Source organism: Hippichthys cyanospilos, chromosome 12 (assembly GCF_059441005.1).
Source record: "Hippichthys cyanospilos isolate Australia breed blue-spotted pipefish chromosome 12, RoL_Hcya_1.0, whole genome shotgun sequence".
In the NCBI taxonomy this organism is placed as follows: Eukaryota; Metazoa; Chordata; class Actinopteri; order Syngnathiformes; family Syngnathidae; genus Hippichthys; species Hippichthys cyanospilos.
Window position 1 is genome coordinate 13,022,032 of NC_142380.1, and position 15,086 is coordinate 13,037,117.

Genomic DNA, 15,086 nt, shown 5'->3' on the forward strand with positions numbered 1-15,086 from the left:
TGCGTGTAACATATTATTGGAAAGAAAATTTTGGAGTCGGTTTCCTTTAAGCAATCTGTCTGTGCGCATAGCGTGTTGCAGCTGGAAAACTATATGCAAGAGGCATGTTTATGTCCATTCAGGTGTCTCCTATTTGACTTTGTGTGGCAGATGGGATCTTTATAGAACATGCCAAGTGATATTAGCTTCTACCGCAGGGCAAGTGTTGCTCCTGCATAAGAGGGTTGTGTGAGTGAGATGGGAGGAGGGAGAGAAACGGAGGAGAAGGCGGGCAGGGGGGGGCAGAGAATGAGAAAATCTCCTAAAGAGCCGTGACGGGGCCCCAGTCGCTCTCTAAATATATTTTAATAGGTGGGAGCCTCACGTCCAGAGCAATTCATCTCCCATCTCGGTGTAATGAAAGGAGTCGTGGCTGAGGCTGTGGGGACGGAGGGAAGGGGAACAAAGGATGCATGTGGCTTTGCCTCATTATGCTGCAGTTAGGCTGAGGTCTGCGAGGAGGCAGCGGGGGTTAGGGTCCCCCCAGACCGGCTCAGGGGCCACAATGGCTGAGTGGACGGCTGCAAAGGGAGCCCCTGCCATGCCATTATAGCCCAACTACTAACGAGGGCTTTATACGCCTTTGATATAATCTCACCATTGAAATCCTGATGAATCCCCCCCTGCGTTGACGGCCGAATCCCATTTGTAACGCACATAGTAAAAACCGCGGCCGTGTGCGCTTATATGTGCGTATTTTCACCTGCTCCTGTGTGCATGTTCCTGCAGACGAGGCCAAGTATAGAGTCACGTTTGACAGCGGCTTTAATGAAAAAAAAAAAAACCTTGCCTGACACTCGAGAAATCTGGTGAGTTGATCTCAAATTAAAATGAGATCAACGTTTAAGTGGCTGTTCTTTTTGGCGCGCTTCAGATTGAAACAGATATGTAGGCAAACAATTAATGGATTACAACATGCTGGGGCGGGGGCGAGGGTGATAGACGGCGGAAAACATTTATGGAATTTATTAATAGGAGTAAAACAAGCCACCAGTTACACCACATTCCTGTAGATATCTGGTTTGCACAGTTCTGCGTAAGAGCATCCATCAAGAATGCTTTTCGGATTAAGCATTGAAAGAGGCAAACCATTTTATCTTGCCACTTCAGAAGGGTGCCACTGCCCAGTTCGAGACACGTGCGTGTGGATACAACAATGTAAAAACATAAATCTATGGATGGATGGCATCCTCCTTAGTCAAATGTTTTGTCCTCTAGCTCAGGGACACTGCGCCTTTCTGCACCCCAGACTCATTTAACAGCCTGGGGAGCATAAACAAGAGATGGAAACTATAGCACGTACTAAATCACGTCGTGAATTTAGCCCACATATTGGATGCCAAGCTTTTCGACAGTCTAGGAATCTCTTTATAAGGTTTAGAGGTCTTTCAGAAGTTACCCTCATCCCTCCCTCCTGCCTTTCCCTCCCCAACTCCCCCGTTCCCGTCGTAGCCCGGATTGGCCACAGTGAGGCTCATTTGCATGCCTGCCCGTATAAACCCTTTTGCAGAGACTGCAGCTCTCTTTGCGCTGAGAGCTGCACACCTACGGGGGTGAGAAAAAGAGAGAGCAAGACAGAGGAGCGCACAGACAGACACATGGAACATTTGTTACTCTTATTTTAAGTGAAACGGTGATTTGCAGGACTTTTTGAAAAATCTCAACACTTAATTGGACTCTGTTACATTGCTGACATTGGAGTGCAAAAATGAGGGAAACAAGGTGGGTGTTGTTGTTTGTCTCTTTGACAAGCCTCGCAGTTGTCACAACGGCAAAGACAGTGAAGTATCAGACCTTCGAGGAAGACGCCCCGGGCACAGTCATCGGTAACTTGGCCAAGGACATCTCTTCCGCCTCCTCGTATTCTTCCGCGGGGTCCCGGTCCAGTTTCAGGATGATGAAACAGTTCAACTCATCTTTCATCCGTCTGAGGGAGAGCGACGGGCAGCTGAGCATCGGGGAGAGGATAGACAGGGAGCGCATCTGCAAACACACCCTGCAATGCCTCATTTCTTTCGACGTGATAAGTTTCTCCAAGGAGCAGTTCAAGCTCATCCACGTCGAGGTGGAGGTCAAGGACATCAACGACAATTCCCCCGCGTTCCCTCGCAAAGAGTCAACTATGGACATCTCTGAAAATACTGCCGTGGGGACTCGCATCCCTCTGGACTTTGCCGTGGATGATGATGTTGGCGTGAACTACATTCAAAGCTATCAAATCTCAGTTAACAGCCACTTTTCAATCGACGTGCTTAGCAGGGCCGACGGGGTTAAATATGCAGAGCTGGTGCTCATGAAGGAGTTGGACCGGGAGACTCAGGCTTCCTACGCGCTGGAACTGGTCGCTATGGATGGCGGGAACCCGTCCCGCTCTGGCACCACCCGCGTCAACATCAAGGTGAAAGATTACAATGACAATAGCCCCGTCTTTGATCGGAACAGCGTCTCTGTGGACTTGCCGGAAGACGCCCCAGTGGGCACCTTGCTGCTGGACTTGAATGCAGAAGACCCAGACGAAGGGCTGAATGGCGAGGTGGTGTATGGCTTCGGGAACCAGGTGCCCCTAGAGATCCGCCAACTCTTCAGAGTGGACAGAAAAAGCGGCAGGCTCACCTTGGAAAGCCCAATCGACTTTGAAAGTAAGAACACGTACGAGTTTGATGTCCAGGCCGCTGACTTAGGTCCAAATCCCAGTCCGGCCATATGTAAAATCGTTGTTCAGGTGCAAGATGTTAATGACAATGCGCCAGAGATTTCCATCACACCCATGACATCAATCACTGCGGGAATAGCCTATATAACAGAGGCGGCGGCCAGGGAGAGTTTTGTGGCTCTGGTCAGTACCTCGGACAGAGATTCCGGAGCCAATGGGCAAGTGCACTGCACCCTCTATGGACACGATCACTTCAGACTGCAGCAAGCCTATGAGGACAGCTTCATGATCGTGAGCACCAGCCCGTTAGACCGGGAGAAAATTCCTGAATATAATCTGACGGTGGTGGCTGAGGACCTGGGTTCTCCTCCCTTCAGAACCATCACCCAGTACACCATCCGCCTAACGGATGAGAACGACAACGCTCCGGTGTTCAGCAAGCCTGTGTACGAGGTGGCCGTGGTAGAGAACAACGCGCCTGGCGCCTACATCATCACAGTGGTGGCCCGGGACATGGACTTGGGGCCAAACGGAAAGGTCACCTACAAACTGGCAGACACCTACTTCATGGGCTCTCCTATTTCCACATTCGTCTCGCTGGACCCCGCCAGTGGGTCTCTCTACGCACTGCGAAGCTTCAACTACGAGGTGATGAAGCAACTGGAGCTCCGAATCACAGCTAGCGATGGCGGCTCCCCTCCCCTCTCTGGGAGCGCGACTGTTTTCCTGAGGGTCGTGGACCAGAATGACAACGCACCGGCCATCACCCACCCGGTGCTCAACAACGGCTCTGCCGAGGTCCTCCTGCCTCGGGACGCGCCGAGCGGCTACGTCGTCACGCGGGTGGAGGCGCAGGACGCAGATGAGGGCGTCAACTCAGAGTTTTCCTTCGGGTTGGCTACCAGTGAACCCTCCGTCTTCTCTGTCAACAAAGTCACGGGGGACATCTACCTGAACCGGGTGCTCAGCCACGACGTGGACGATACCTTGAGCGTCACCGTGACGGTGAGCGACAATGGCAGGCCCGCCCTCACCTCCACCGCCACGCTGCACTTCCTCATCATCGCCGGCTCCCCGCCGAGCGACCGTACCGTGTACCAGGCAGGCGGCGGGGGTGTGGTGTCCGCCCAGTGGGACCTGTCCGTGGTCATCATCGTCGTCTTGGCAGGGAGCTGCACCCTCCTGCTGCTCGCCATCATCCTCATCGCCACCACCTGCAACCGCCACAGAGCGGACAAGAGCGGTGAGGACAGCGACTCTTATGGGGAGAAAGGCACGCTGGAGCGGGGCAGGAACCACGTGGCCGGAAACCCGCTCCTACCTTTGCACGGGGCTGCGGGGGCGCCGGGCTTTGAGGGACACTCGTACAGCAGCCAGGCCCACGCCGGAGGAAACGACATGTGCTCGGCCTCGGAGGACGGTAGCGAAGTCCCCTGCGTTTACGACTCTGACACAAACAACAAACCAAGGGGGAATAAACTTGAGGTGAGTGCAGCTTTTGGGACATGTAGTGTAGGAGAATCACAATTGATGCTTCCTGGGTTATTGAACCCTAAATTGCCCTTTGAATGCAAATGTTTGATTGTCTGTTCATGTGAGTCTATTCCAATGAAGAAGGATAGGTGACAGGACTGTCACAAAACTAAAATGACTTTGTTGAGTTTGCCGTATTAGAAATGAATTAAAGGATTGCTCTCTCAAAATTTTTAAATAATAATTAAATGGTGCAGCTAAGTCCCATAAGACTGTGGCCCACCGTGTATTGCCCTCTTTGCCAGATTGCCAGTCCAGCCCTGACACCAGCTCACCTGCAATCCTAGTGAGATTAAAAAATTGATGCATGATTGCATAATTGAACACTCTTTTCTGTTTCATTTGCAGGGTTATTCGACATTGCCAGGCTACGGGAATGGAAAAGAGGCTGTGAGGCCAATCACCATCTGGAAGGGCAACTCTTACACCACCATCTCTGCCAGGGACCCTGCGTTCAGTGGCAAAGACAGTGGCAAGGGGGACAGTGACTTCAATGACAGTGACAGTGATATGAGCGGAGATACTGGCTTGAAGAAAGATGGCACATCTGTTCCCCCAATGGGTGGCCAAAATGGTAAGGCTCTGAAAGGAAAGGGGTCAACTCAACCTCAAGGTTTCTCTTTATTTGTCTTCCTAAGGAGAAATGTGTCTCAGTTGCAACTATGAATTACAAATAAATAAATAAAGATCAGCAACACATATAAATACCATGTACAAAGTATCAGTAGTTCATTTTTACAGTTCACTTGGGCCCCTATAAGATTTTAAGCTTCATGTTGTGTGGCTTGATGGCATTATAAGAATTTGCATTTTAATTATTTATGTATTTATTTATTTATTTTAGCATTGTGGGCTTGCACCAGTGAGTGTAAGGTTCTGGGTCATTCGGATCGCTGCTGGAGCCCCTCAGCTGTGAGAGCCAATGCTGCCCCTTCACCCGCCCCGACTGTCTCCTCCTTCAGCAGCCACTCCAAGACAGCCTCCTTGCCTCGGGACCCCCACCGCAGGGACAACTATTACCAAGCGCACATCCCCAAAACTGTGGGCCTGCAGAGCGTGTACGAGAAGGTGCTGGACAGGGAGTACGATTATGTGATGATCACCCCCCCAAGGCCTGCTAGGGTCCAGGAGGTCTGCAGTGATGTAACTATTCCTGTGTACACCCCCAGTCCGACAAACTGCGACAAAAACGATGCCTGAAGAGACTGTGCACATTTGCTCTCACAGAAATATATTATATTCCAAAAATATTTAATTTATGTTCCCCTGAAATGAGAATTGTAAATAGATATGTGTGAGCATATATACTCCCCACGTTTGTGCATCTTTGTCTAATGTAATGAAAAAGCAGAGTCAATCACTTTCAAATTTTCTTCTTTGACATGAACTGTATTATATGCAAGTTTTGTACATTCAGAGGATTTATTTTTGATAAAAGCCATAATTAAAGGTAAATACAGATCTTTAAGCATGCTTCTATTTAAATTGTTTGCATACTGTTTGGCTGGAGGGCTCAAACATGAATCAAATTGATATTGACGTTTGAAATGTTCTGAATGTAATATTATGTAATTGTACAGATTTTGTATGATCACACTTTTTGGAGAGAAAATAAACTTTCAAATAAAGCACTAAAACGTGTTTCTTGGAGTGTTGTTTTTTTAGAAAGTGAAGAATGGTAAACAAAGACCGACAGGTGTCGCTGTTATAGCAGTAGAAGACGTCCTTGCATCACACCGAAGGTCACTGCTTGTGTGTTAATATAATAATAGGTTGGTGTCAACAAATCATTGTCACGAGTAACGACCACAACCCGTGATTGATTTGCCATTCGGATTCACCTCGTAAATTAAATTAAATACCCGTTGTGGTCATATGAATGAATCATAAACCAATGAAGTACAATGAAGCCATCTACTCTGTCAAATTCTGTACTTCAAATGTGACCAAATATTTTAATCTGTTTCTAAATAATCCACTATTAAAATCTCCCTACTTGCTGCTAATAGAAAAACATCGCATTAGTTACCGACCAATCTTTTTACAGATTTAAAAAAAAAAGTTTTATACAAACGTTTTGACTGATATTGCATCTATATTGCATCTATGTTTTATTGTTGCGATAGAAAATGGCTTATATTTGGAAATCACTTTGTCCACATTGCACAACAGAAGCATCGTAAGAGCCTCTTGTGTAAGTACCATCGAGGGTGGAATCAGAATCGCGAAATACTTGTCATTTCAATTCGTTATTCAATTAGGCTGATCATTGACGTTGCAAATAAAACTAAAATAAATGTTAACATATAAACATATCGAATATATGCCGATTTTGAAGACGATCCAACTGCGCGTTTTTTTTGGGGGCGGGTGGACTCCCCTCCACCTCCTCCCCCTCAGAGAGAGCGATAGAAACATAGTGAGAGGGGGCCATTGAGCAAGTGTTCCGGGGATCCTCAGGTGTTTGGCTCCAGTCATGGCCGGGAACACCGAGAAAATACCGATCGCCTCGGCAGGACCGGAGGACCTGCAGCAGTTCATGCCTCCAGTAAGAGTTTCAGACTAAAATATTTACAATTCGGCATCATGGAGACACTTTCAAATGTATCCCCGTCATGACTGAGTTGTTTGGCGCATTTTGGCTGGTTTTGCAGGCGTACTCCACCGTGGCGGTGAAACCTGCAGCCACCGGACGCTTGCTCAAGGCTGGGATCGCGGTGCTCATCGCCGGGGCCCTGTTGCTCCTCCTTGGGGCCGTTGGAGCGTTCTTCTTCTGGAACAACAATGAAAAACACGTAAGACTGTTGTTCATTTGGATTCAGGCGTGTGCAGTGATGAGGCACTTAAATGGTACATTAAGTCTGTTAATGTCCCAAGTCTGGTCTTCCAGACAAATCCATTCGTTTTCTGTAGCAGAAGTAGAAGTTTCGTTTTAAACGTTTCTAGGCACACGCAACAAAAATTTGCAAAAATAGCCATTTGAACTGGGCCCAAACTGAAGGCTTTTGGGGGTCGACTTCAAACCTAAGGCTGTTTTTTGCTGCGTAAAAAAAAAATAAAAAAAACAACACTTGGATCTAAGTTAAACAAGACATGTTCCACCAGTGACTGCATGAATAGAACCCTTGTTTATATGTGGAGGATTTTGGAAGGGGGGTGGAGTGGGGGGCTTCTCTGGTCCGGCTGATGCTCCAGGGGCAAGAGGTGTGCGAGAGAAGCGCGTCGAAGTGCAGTTTTCTACCTGTTTTGATGGTCCAAACCTTAATTACATGGAAAAAAAGTGCCGTATGATGGAAATCAATTGATTCTGTCTGACCTGAGCTGAAAAACAAAAAACAAATAAACAACTGTGTTTGGAGTTTGGACACTTGATATATTCCAAAATATTGATTTTTTTTTCCCACTTTACTTGAAGGAAAATATATGAAAATGAATCCAGCGGTACCTGTGGGTAAGGAGTAGAAATCGAGTATACCCAATGGCTACTCTAATTTAATTGTCATGCCATTATGTGCCCCCAATCAACCCAGTAGTTTTTCAAACTGGGGTTGTGGGTACAACCCTTGGGCACCGGGACGCAGGGCTCCAATAAACACTTATTGATAATACATGATAGAATAATAAGTTAAGTGTTGATTCCATTAGTAAACGGTGGGTCCATTTAAATGTATATTTAAATTTACAATTCAACTTTCAGTAGACACACACACATCACAGCCATTTTTCGAAATGGCATTTTCCTCTTACTTTATAGATTCATATAAACCAAAAAACTAGAGAGTAAAGCTTTTTGCAATTGTTGATTGTAAAGCAACAACTCTTTTTTTTTTTTTTTAACAGTCAATGCAAGAACATATACATTTAGTCAGGACACTCCCAGTCACTTTATAAAAACAAGCTAACATTAGCTCCTCCCCCAAATACAGGGATCTACAAACAAGAACTGTGCCACAGTTCTTGTCACAAAGCAAATTCCCCATACAAATATAAATAATTTACACATGTAATGCCAGTGGAAAATAGTTTCACTTGATTTTCTTGCAGAGTGCGTGAAATTGCCCTAACCATCTACTTGGGATAGTAAAATGAAGCTTCATGAAGCATCCTTTCAATGGAGAGCTAACACAAAGGCTAGTGCATTGGAACTTTATTAAAATTTTAATTAGACTTTAAACCAAGAGAGCCATAGCGAGGAGTATTCACAAGTGCTTTGTGACACTCCACCCCCCCGCCCCCCCCCCCCCAAAAAAAAAAATGTGAAAGAGGATTAGGGATATCACTTTCATACCTCACATGCCAGTGTGTGTGTGTGTATGTAGGTCTACAATGTCCACTACAGCATGAGCATCAACGGCAAAGTGGAAGAGGGCACGATGGAGATCGACACAGAGAACAACATGGAAAAGTTCAGCACAGGCAGCGGGGCGGATGAGGCCGTGGAGGTCCACGATTTTGAGATCGTAAGTGAGCAAACACCCCGGGGCGACAGTGTGTTGAAATAACACCAAAACACTGTTTTATCGAACATGAACTGATTTTCAGTACCAGCAACCAAGCATCACGTGTCCGGACCTTTTTCCGTAAATTTGTCTTTATTTAGCTCCTGAGGACATTACATGCACTTATAAATTCTCTAATCATCATTTATCTTGGACTGGTGCTTGATTTAATGCTGATGATGTACAGTGTGGCTGTAGTCATCCACGGGGAACACACGAAGGAGTCCAACCATCATTTTGGTTTTTTTTTTAACCACAGGGAATCACTGGGATCCGGTTTTCAGGGGGTGAGAAGTGCTTTATCAAGACCCAAGTGAAAGCCCGCTTGCCTGACGTGGCGGATCTCGACAAGGACTCGATGACCTTTGACCTGGTGGGTTTGGTCTTTCCGTGAATGCTTCTGAGTTAAGTGTTCTATTCAGGTAGTTGAACAAGTTTCGTGGACATTTTAGAAGAGGATTTTGACAATGCTTTGTCTGCCAGTCTGCTGGAAAGCAATACAGAGAAAACAAATTATGCAGGATATTTTTGCAACATATGTGCATGCAAGCGCGTTATAGTGAAATTTAATTCCTAGCGAGGCCTGGGGGATTTAGAAAAATAATTCAAACTGGAAGTAAATAAAAGACATGAAGACTTATACAATGTTTTAAGCCACCAAGAAAAATTGTGTCTGCATGTTATTGATAAGTTAAATTAATAATGATTCTAGGCAAAGTCAATCAATGTCTTCTTTGAGCTACAATCACACCTTAATATCTCCCACTAGTAAATTTGAATTGATGCTGAAATTCCGCCCCACATCTATAGTTTGAAAAGTTTAGCCTTGATGAATTGGGCAAGATTAATCTTATCCCATACTTAGGGTGATTGTTAAGCAATTGCTGAAATACAACAGAAGGTCGTTCAGTTTCCATCTGCAGGGGAACAAAATGCAGCGGATTTAGTGGTAACGAACAAAGATTTCCTGTCAGTATATTGTATGCGAGCACACACACGCACACACACAAATGTGTCACTGTGATTGTTCAACTGAAGCTGTCTGATAATTAAAATCATTTAATTCCCCATAAGCTTCACATCCACATAAATCCACATCACCGCAATTGCCTTCATAAACACACACACACTGACACACGCATGCGCTCCTACACACACAAGTCATTACCACGCAAGACTGTTCTTATTGCCTTTCTCTGCGTCATAAACGATCATTTATTTCACATTTGCGCTTTTGTGCTTGATTGTGTTACCGTCTCTCTTTGCCTTCAAAATGATCATTGTGCTTCGTGTGTGTGTGTGTGTGTGTGTGTGTGTAAACAGGGAGATGTTCTAATGGTTGCTGCAGGCTTGTCATTTACTGTAATTTAGAGTGATGGCATAGTGCATATGGGTTAGACACACACGCACAAAGCCCTGCCAGAGAGAATGGGTCAAACAAACTCTTATTAGTTGTGCAGTGGAGAAGGGCCCCCGCCTTTTATTTTCCCCTCTGGCAAGTCATTTGTGCTGGACAAAATAAAAGACAGAAGTAGGTCTGCCAGGTTCGATCCCCAGCAACAAATGCCTCAGAGTAAGAACCACTTCCACCTTCGGGGATGTAAATACAGTATGAATGTTTGCGGTCTACAAACCTCATTAATTTATCAATCAGTTCAATCTTTTCCCTCCCTGCAGATGTTGATGAGTTCCGACATCATGTATTCCGCTAAATATGGTGCAAATAGGATCGGCAGACTCGAGCCCCAGGGGCCCCCCCGCTTGATTTCTTGTTCCGATGGGCTGGGACGCTCGTCGAAAAGGCTAACACGATAAATCACGCGAGCTATATTTCTGTTTTCGCTAGGAGGACGAGGTGATGCCGGCCAAGTTTGAGGATGACCTCGTATGGGTGGCGGCCGGTGCGCCTCTCTCCGACTCCGCCTTCCTCAGTGACAAGATTAAAGATTTGTGTGGAGATCTGCCCATCTTCTGGCTCCGTCCAACTTATTCTACCAGTAAGCAATCGCACAGCTCAATACATTAAAGATTAGCATAAAAAGTAGATGAATTTGATTATCCAATGCTACTGTGTATAGACAAACAACTTGAGACATCGAACCATGAAACCTAAGGCAATTTGCATCAGCTGTCTGTTAGAACAGAAGTAATGTGCCAAGCACTGTTACATTAATGTAGACACGCAATGGTCCAAACAATTATATATTTATTCCGCATAATCGCTTGTTCATCAGTCTATGCCACCAACATATAGTGACAGGTAGGACATTGAAATGCTCTTTCACTGTAAAAGGTACAATAACTTGTGTATCCATATTTAAATTAAAGATAGATTTTGTGTTGCAGGTTTTTGTAAAGCTTGCATGTGCCTTGGCGCCAAACATATAGCTGGCAGATTGCTCTGTGTTCGTTACAAAACAAACAATTTGATGTGTTTTTTATCAAGGCCCAGTGGTACGCTAACTTACACGTGCCAAAACATATGCGTGGCGAGCAAAGCCTTAGGTTATGAAAGATTTAAGGATACTGCTCAGGTGAAGTGAAAAAACACGCAAGCTGCATGGAGCAGATGCTAAAATTTCAGTGTTCACTGTCTGTCTGTCTGTCTGTCTGTCTGTCTGTCTGTCTGTCTGTCTGTCTGTCTGTCTGTCTCCCTAGCTAGCTACACCTAACATCTGTAAGCTAGCTAGTTAGCTAGCTCATTTAAACCATGTGTCCCAAGTAAGCAAGCCAGTTCCATTGTTTTGCCTTGTTTTTACGTAGATTGTGTTCTAATGTGCATCTTTTTTTTTCCTACAGTCAGCAAACCAATTGTGAAGCTGTCATTGTTATGATATCTGGCTTCGACGTATAAGTGTAGTCAGTCAAACCAAAAACAAACAAACAAACTAAAAATCATGAACAAAAGTGCTTGCTTTCAATGATCGATAGCTGTGTGGATAGTAACATTTAGCTAAAAACACAACCACTGGTCACCAAAGCGTTTCAATTTGTTATAGTTTCTGTTGAGAATTTATTGCATATATTATATTCAGCAAAAGTTTAGTGGACGCCTCTGTCCTAAGCTAAATATCTTCTCGCAATCTCGCTATATATAAAATTACCTATTACATATCTACACACTGTAGTTATAAAGCACCTAACAGTCTAAAATGTAGTTCCAAAAAAATAGCGCCTCCGAGCCTTAGTTTTAAAGTGTTGAAAGACAACTTTGTTCTCCCCATGATTTCAAAACTTCCACAAGTTTGCGACCAGACAGCGTCCTGCAGCATCGCCATTTTGTTCTGTAAAGTTTGTGATGTCGTACAGGCGGACAAAGTAAGACGGGGGCCGCCCCCCGCCGCCGCCGTCAGGCACCCTTGGATGAGGAAGAAGAGGACGTGGAGGCAGAGTTCAACCCGGAGAACCCCTATCAGGTGAATCACACAAACGGAGGTGCAAATTCTTCCCCTTTTGCCTCGCCACAACTGTCCGCTCGGATCTACATTGTACCTGAGGAGGCTTTGTAGGAGGAGAGTTTCTCACAGCAGCAGATGCCGAGGTCACGGCGGAGGGCCGCGGATTGTCGCTGCAAATCTGAGCGTGTCCATTTGTTTCCCTATGTGAGGGGCTCTTTAGGACAACTTTCCTTTCAGCGGCAAGGCTCTATGAATAATTCCAGACACTCCCCTCCTCTGGCCTCACACAGATTCCATACACACACACGGTCACCCCTGCCCTTCCTTGATCCATACACGCATCTTTGTCCCTTCCACGCACAGCTCTCTCTCTCTCTCTCTCTCTCTTCTTAATCCTCTTTCTTACCCAGCAGAGTAAACCGCCTCCTCATTCCTTTGAACCTGGGGTAAACAGAAAGCGGTTTGAACCCTACGTGCTAAGAAAAAGGAAATATTTCACAACAAAGAGAGCAAGATAGCGAGTAGGTGAATGATTAAAATCAGGGGTGCGCATAATTTTTTTGGTGGGTTACTCACATGAGTATCAGAACGTAGTGTTTGGTACGCACCCTTTCTTTCATGAAAACGTCTTCCTCAGTGTCATTCTCAGTGTCGCTCCCACATTAGGCGCACTGTCTGCGCACACAGCAACGGCATATTATTCAAGTTTGCGTTCTCGAAAGGTTTCACAAATCCATCAGTTTGTGCAGTTCTTCCACGACTCAGTTTAATGATTCCAAGGAAGTCTGAGGTAAATGCTCTAAAGTCGCTGTAGAGCAGGGGTAGGGAACTCCGGTTCCTCAAGAGCCATATCCTGAACTGTTTTTGATGTGTCTCACTTTCGACACACCTGGTTGAGATGATTATGATTATTTGAACCAGGTGTCAAAGACGAGGGAGACATGGAAAATAGGCAGGATATGACTCTTGAGGAACCGGCGTTCCCTACCCCAGCTGTAGAGTGACAACGTAAATGATCTCATTCACTCCTCCACAGAATTGAAAGGCAGTCCTGATAACCAGTCCAAGATGCTATAGTAAATTAATAAATGTCCTCAGAATAGGAAGAAATGGGACACGGATGCTTAGCTTTATGAATAGCGAGGAGAGAACTGTTACACAGAATCTGCGTTGTTTCTGCAGATTGTCTCGAAGAGGGCGATTAGCTATTGCTTCTCGACTAGCTTGTTTGTTAGCAATAGCGGACCACTGAAAAAATTCCACTTTGTATCAAGCACACCTGTTTTGTCTGCTAGCTGAGGACACGAGCGGTAAAACTTGCACCACATTTATGTGTGTTTGAAGCCACGGCGCATCTTGGAGACACTTTTCAAAAGAAAAAAGAAAAACATTTGTTCAGCTCAGGCTCGGTTGTCATGGATGAAAGTTAGGTAGGCACGCAGATGCGCAAAGTGAAGCAAGCGTCGATGCGCATCAGTGATTTCTGTCTCGCATCTGCGTACCACAATTGTGAGAAACTGAACAATGGGAGCAATATTTTTCCTACGTATACTGCATAACTATCGATCTCTCCGTGTGTTTTGTATGCACAGCAGCCAATGAACCACCCACTGATATCAGTCCTCCGCCTCTTCTCAGAATAACCTTGAGGGGGAGGATACCATGAGCATTGACCCCAGGTTGGACCACGAGGGCGTTTGCTGCAGAGAGTGCCGTCGCAGTTACACCCATTGCCAGAGGATCTGCGAGCCGCTGGGGGGCTACCACCCCTGGCCGTACCATTACAGAGGCTGCAGAGTGGCCTGTAGGGTGATCATGCCTTGTAACTGGTGGGTGGCACGTATTCTGGGTATTGTGTAAATGCACCCACCCGCAACATGGCATAGAGATGGCAGGTGGGAGGGACTGGGGCTTGATTTGGGGAACGGGAAGGCGATAACCAACAAAATGATGGCCGTTTTTTGGGTTTGCATGTAGGTACTATAGGTAGCATTCCGTCTAAGCAGATATTCGGGCGTAAGTAGGCATATGATAGGTCCATGAGTAAAGGTGCAAATATTTAAAAGGTAAAAATAAGAAACATTTTAGGATTCAATATATAACCATAAGGGTTGATTCTAGATAATATTTTAAAATGTCATTTATTTAGCTATAGTCAAAGCATATATTCCTTCCAAATGAATGTAAATAAATGTAAAGGGTGCAACATTCTACTATCTGCTGTCAGCATGCTTTTTAAAATTCTCATCAGTCCTGTGAGAAATAGTTCTGACCTCCGTGTTTTTCCCCCAAGATACCGTAAGCTGAGGGACTCAGCTTCTTAGGTTGAGGGATTCAAATGTCTTTTGGCTGCATTGGGAGGCAATTTCAAAGTGCAATATCACAGAATAAACATTTTTGGTGTTTATTAAGAATTAGCTAATTATTTCATCATGCATATTGGTCTCCTGGGATGGATGATATACGCCCAGTGCTGCGTCACAATAAAAGCACATTGTGGTTTTGTGAGCTGCTCCGAAAGGACACACTGTGACAAGTTTCCCCAGTTATTTAATGCCACAGTTGCATCTCCTGGAACTCTTTAATGAGACTAAAGAGACTGTAGCCGTCATGCTAGCAGATCTTACGATGCAAAATTCTTAGCTCCTTTTGATGTCACAGCGACGCCTCAAGCTGGGGTCGAGGGTAAGGATGAGGGCGGCGAGTCCGCGTAGGCGTCGACTACCCTGAATGAATATGCTTTGTGTGTGTGTATTAAGTCTAAGACTCGAGCCACAAATAAGCATTTGATCGTCTCTGGAGATGAAAGATGTGTGAAGCATTTACCGCGTGGCTGAGTATGAGTGGCTCGGTGAGACGGTTTGGTGGCTGATCCATATTTATGCTCTTGTGACACAAGACACCCGCTAAAGGTTGCAGCTCTTGAGTGTGTGCGCTCGAGGAACTGAGGCCTTTGCTCCCTCA

General features: G+C 45.5%; 2 protein-coding genes across 2 annotated transcripts; both read left to right on the forward strand.

The window, feature by feature from the left end:
• Nucleotides 1–1,581: 1,581 nt before the first annotated feature.
• LOC148414946 (protocadherin-8-like) lies at nt 1,582–5,866 on the forward strand. Its single transcript, XM_088428574.1, has 3 exons — nt 1,582–4,177; nt 4,574–4,799; nt 5,070–5,866. The coding sequence occupies exons 1-3, from the start codon at nt 1,748–1,750 to the stop codon at nt 5,423–5,425; spliced, it is 3,012 nt and encodes a 1,003-aa protein (XP_088284700.1). The 5' UTR covers nt 1,582–1,747; the 3' UTR covers nt 5,426–5,866.
• A 641-nt stretch (nt 5,867–6,507) lies between these two features.
• LOC148414947 (leukocyte cell-derived chemotaxin 1-like) lies at nt 6,508–14,338 on the forward strand. Its single transcript, XM_088429517.1, has 7 exons — nt 6,508–6,773; nt 6,880–7,020; nt 8,545–8,685; nt 8,984–9,097; nt 10,571–10,721; nt 12,034–12,140; nt 13,761–14,338. Exons 1-7 carry the CDS (start codon nt 6,702–6,704, stop codon nt 13,980–13,982), a joined length of 948 nt encoding a protein of 315 aa, XP_088285643.1. The 5' UTR covers nt 6,508–6,701; the 3' UTR covers nt 13,983–14,338.
• The last annotated feature ends 748 nt before the right edge of the window (nt 14,339–15,086 follow it).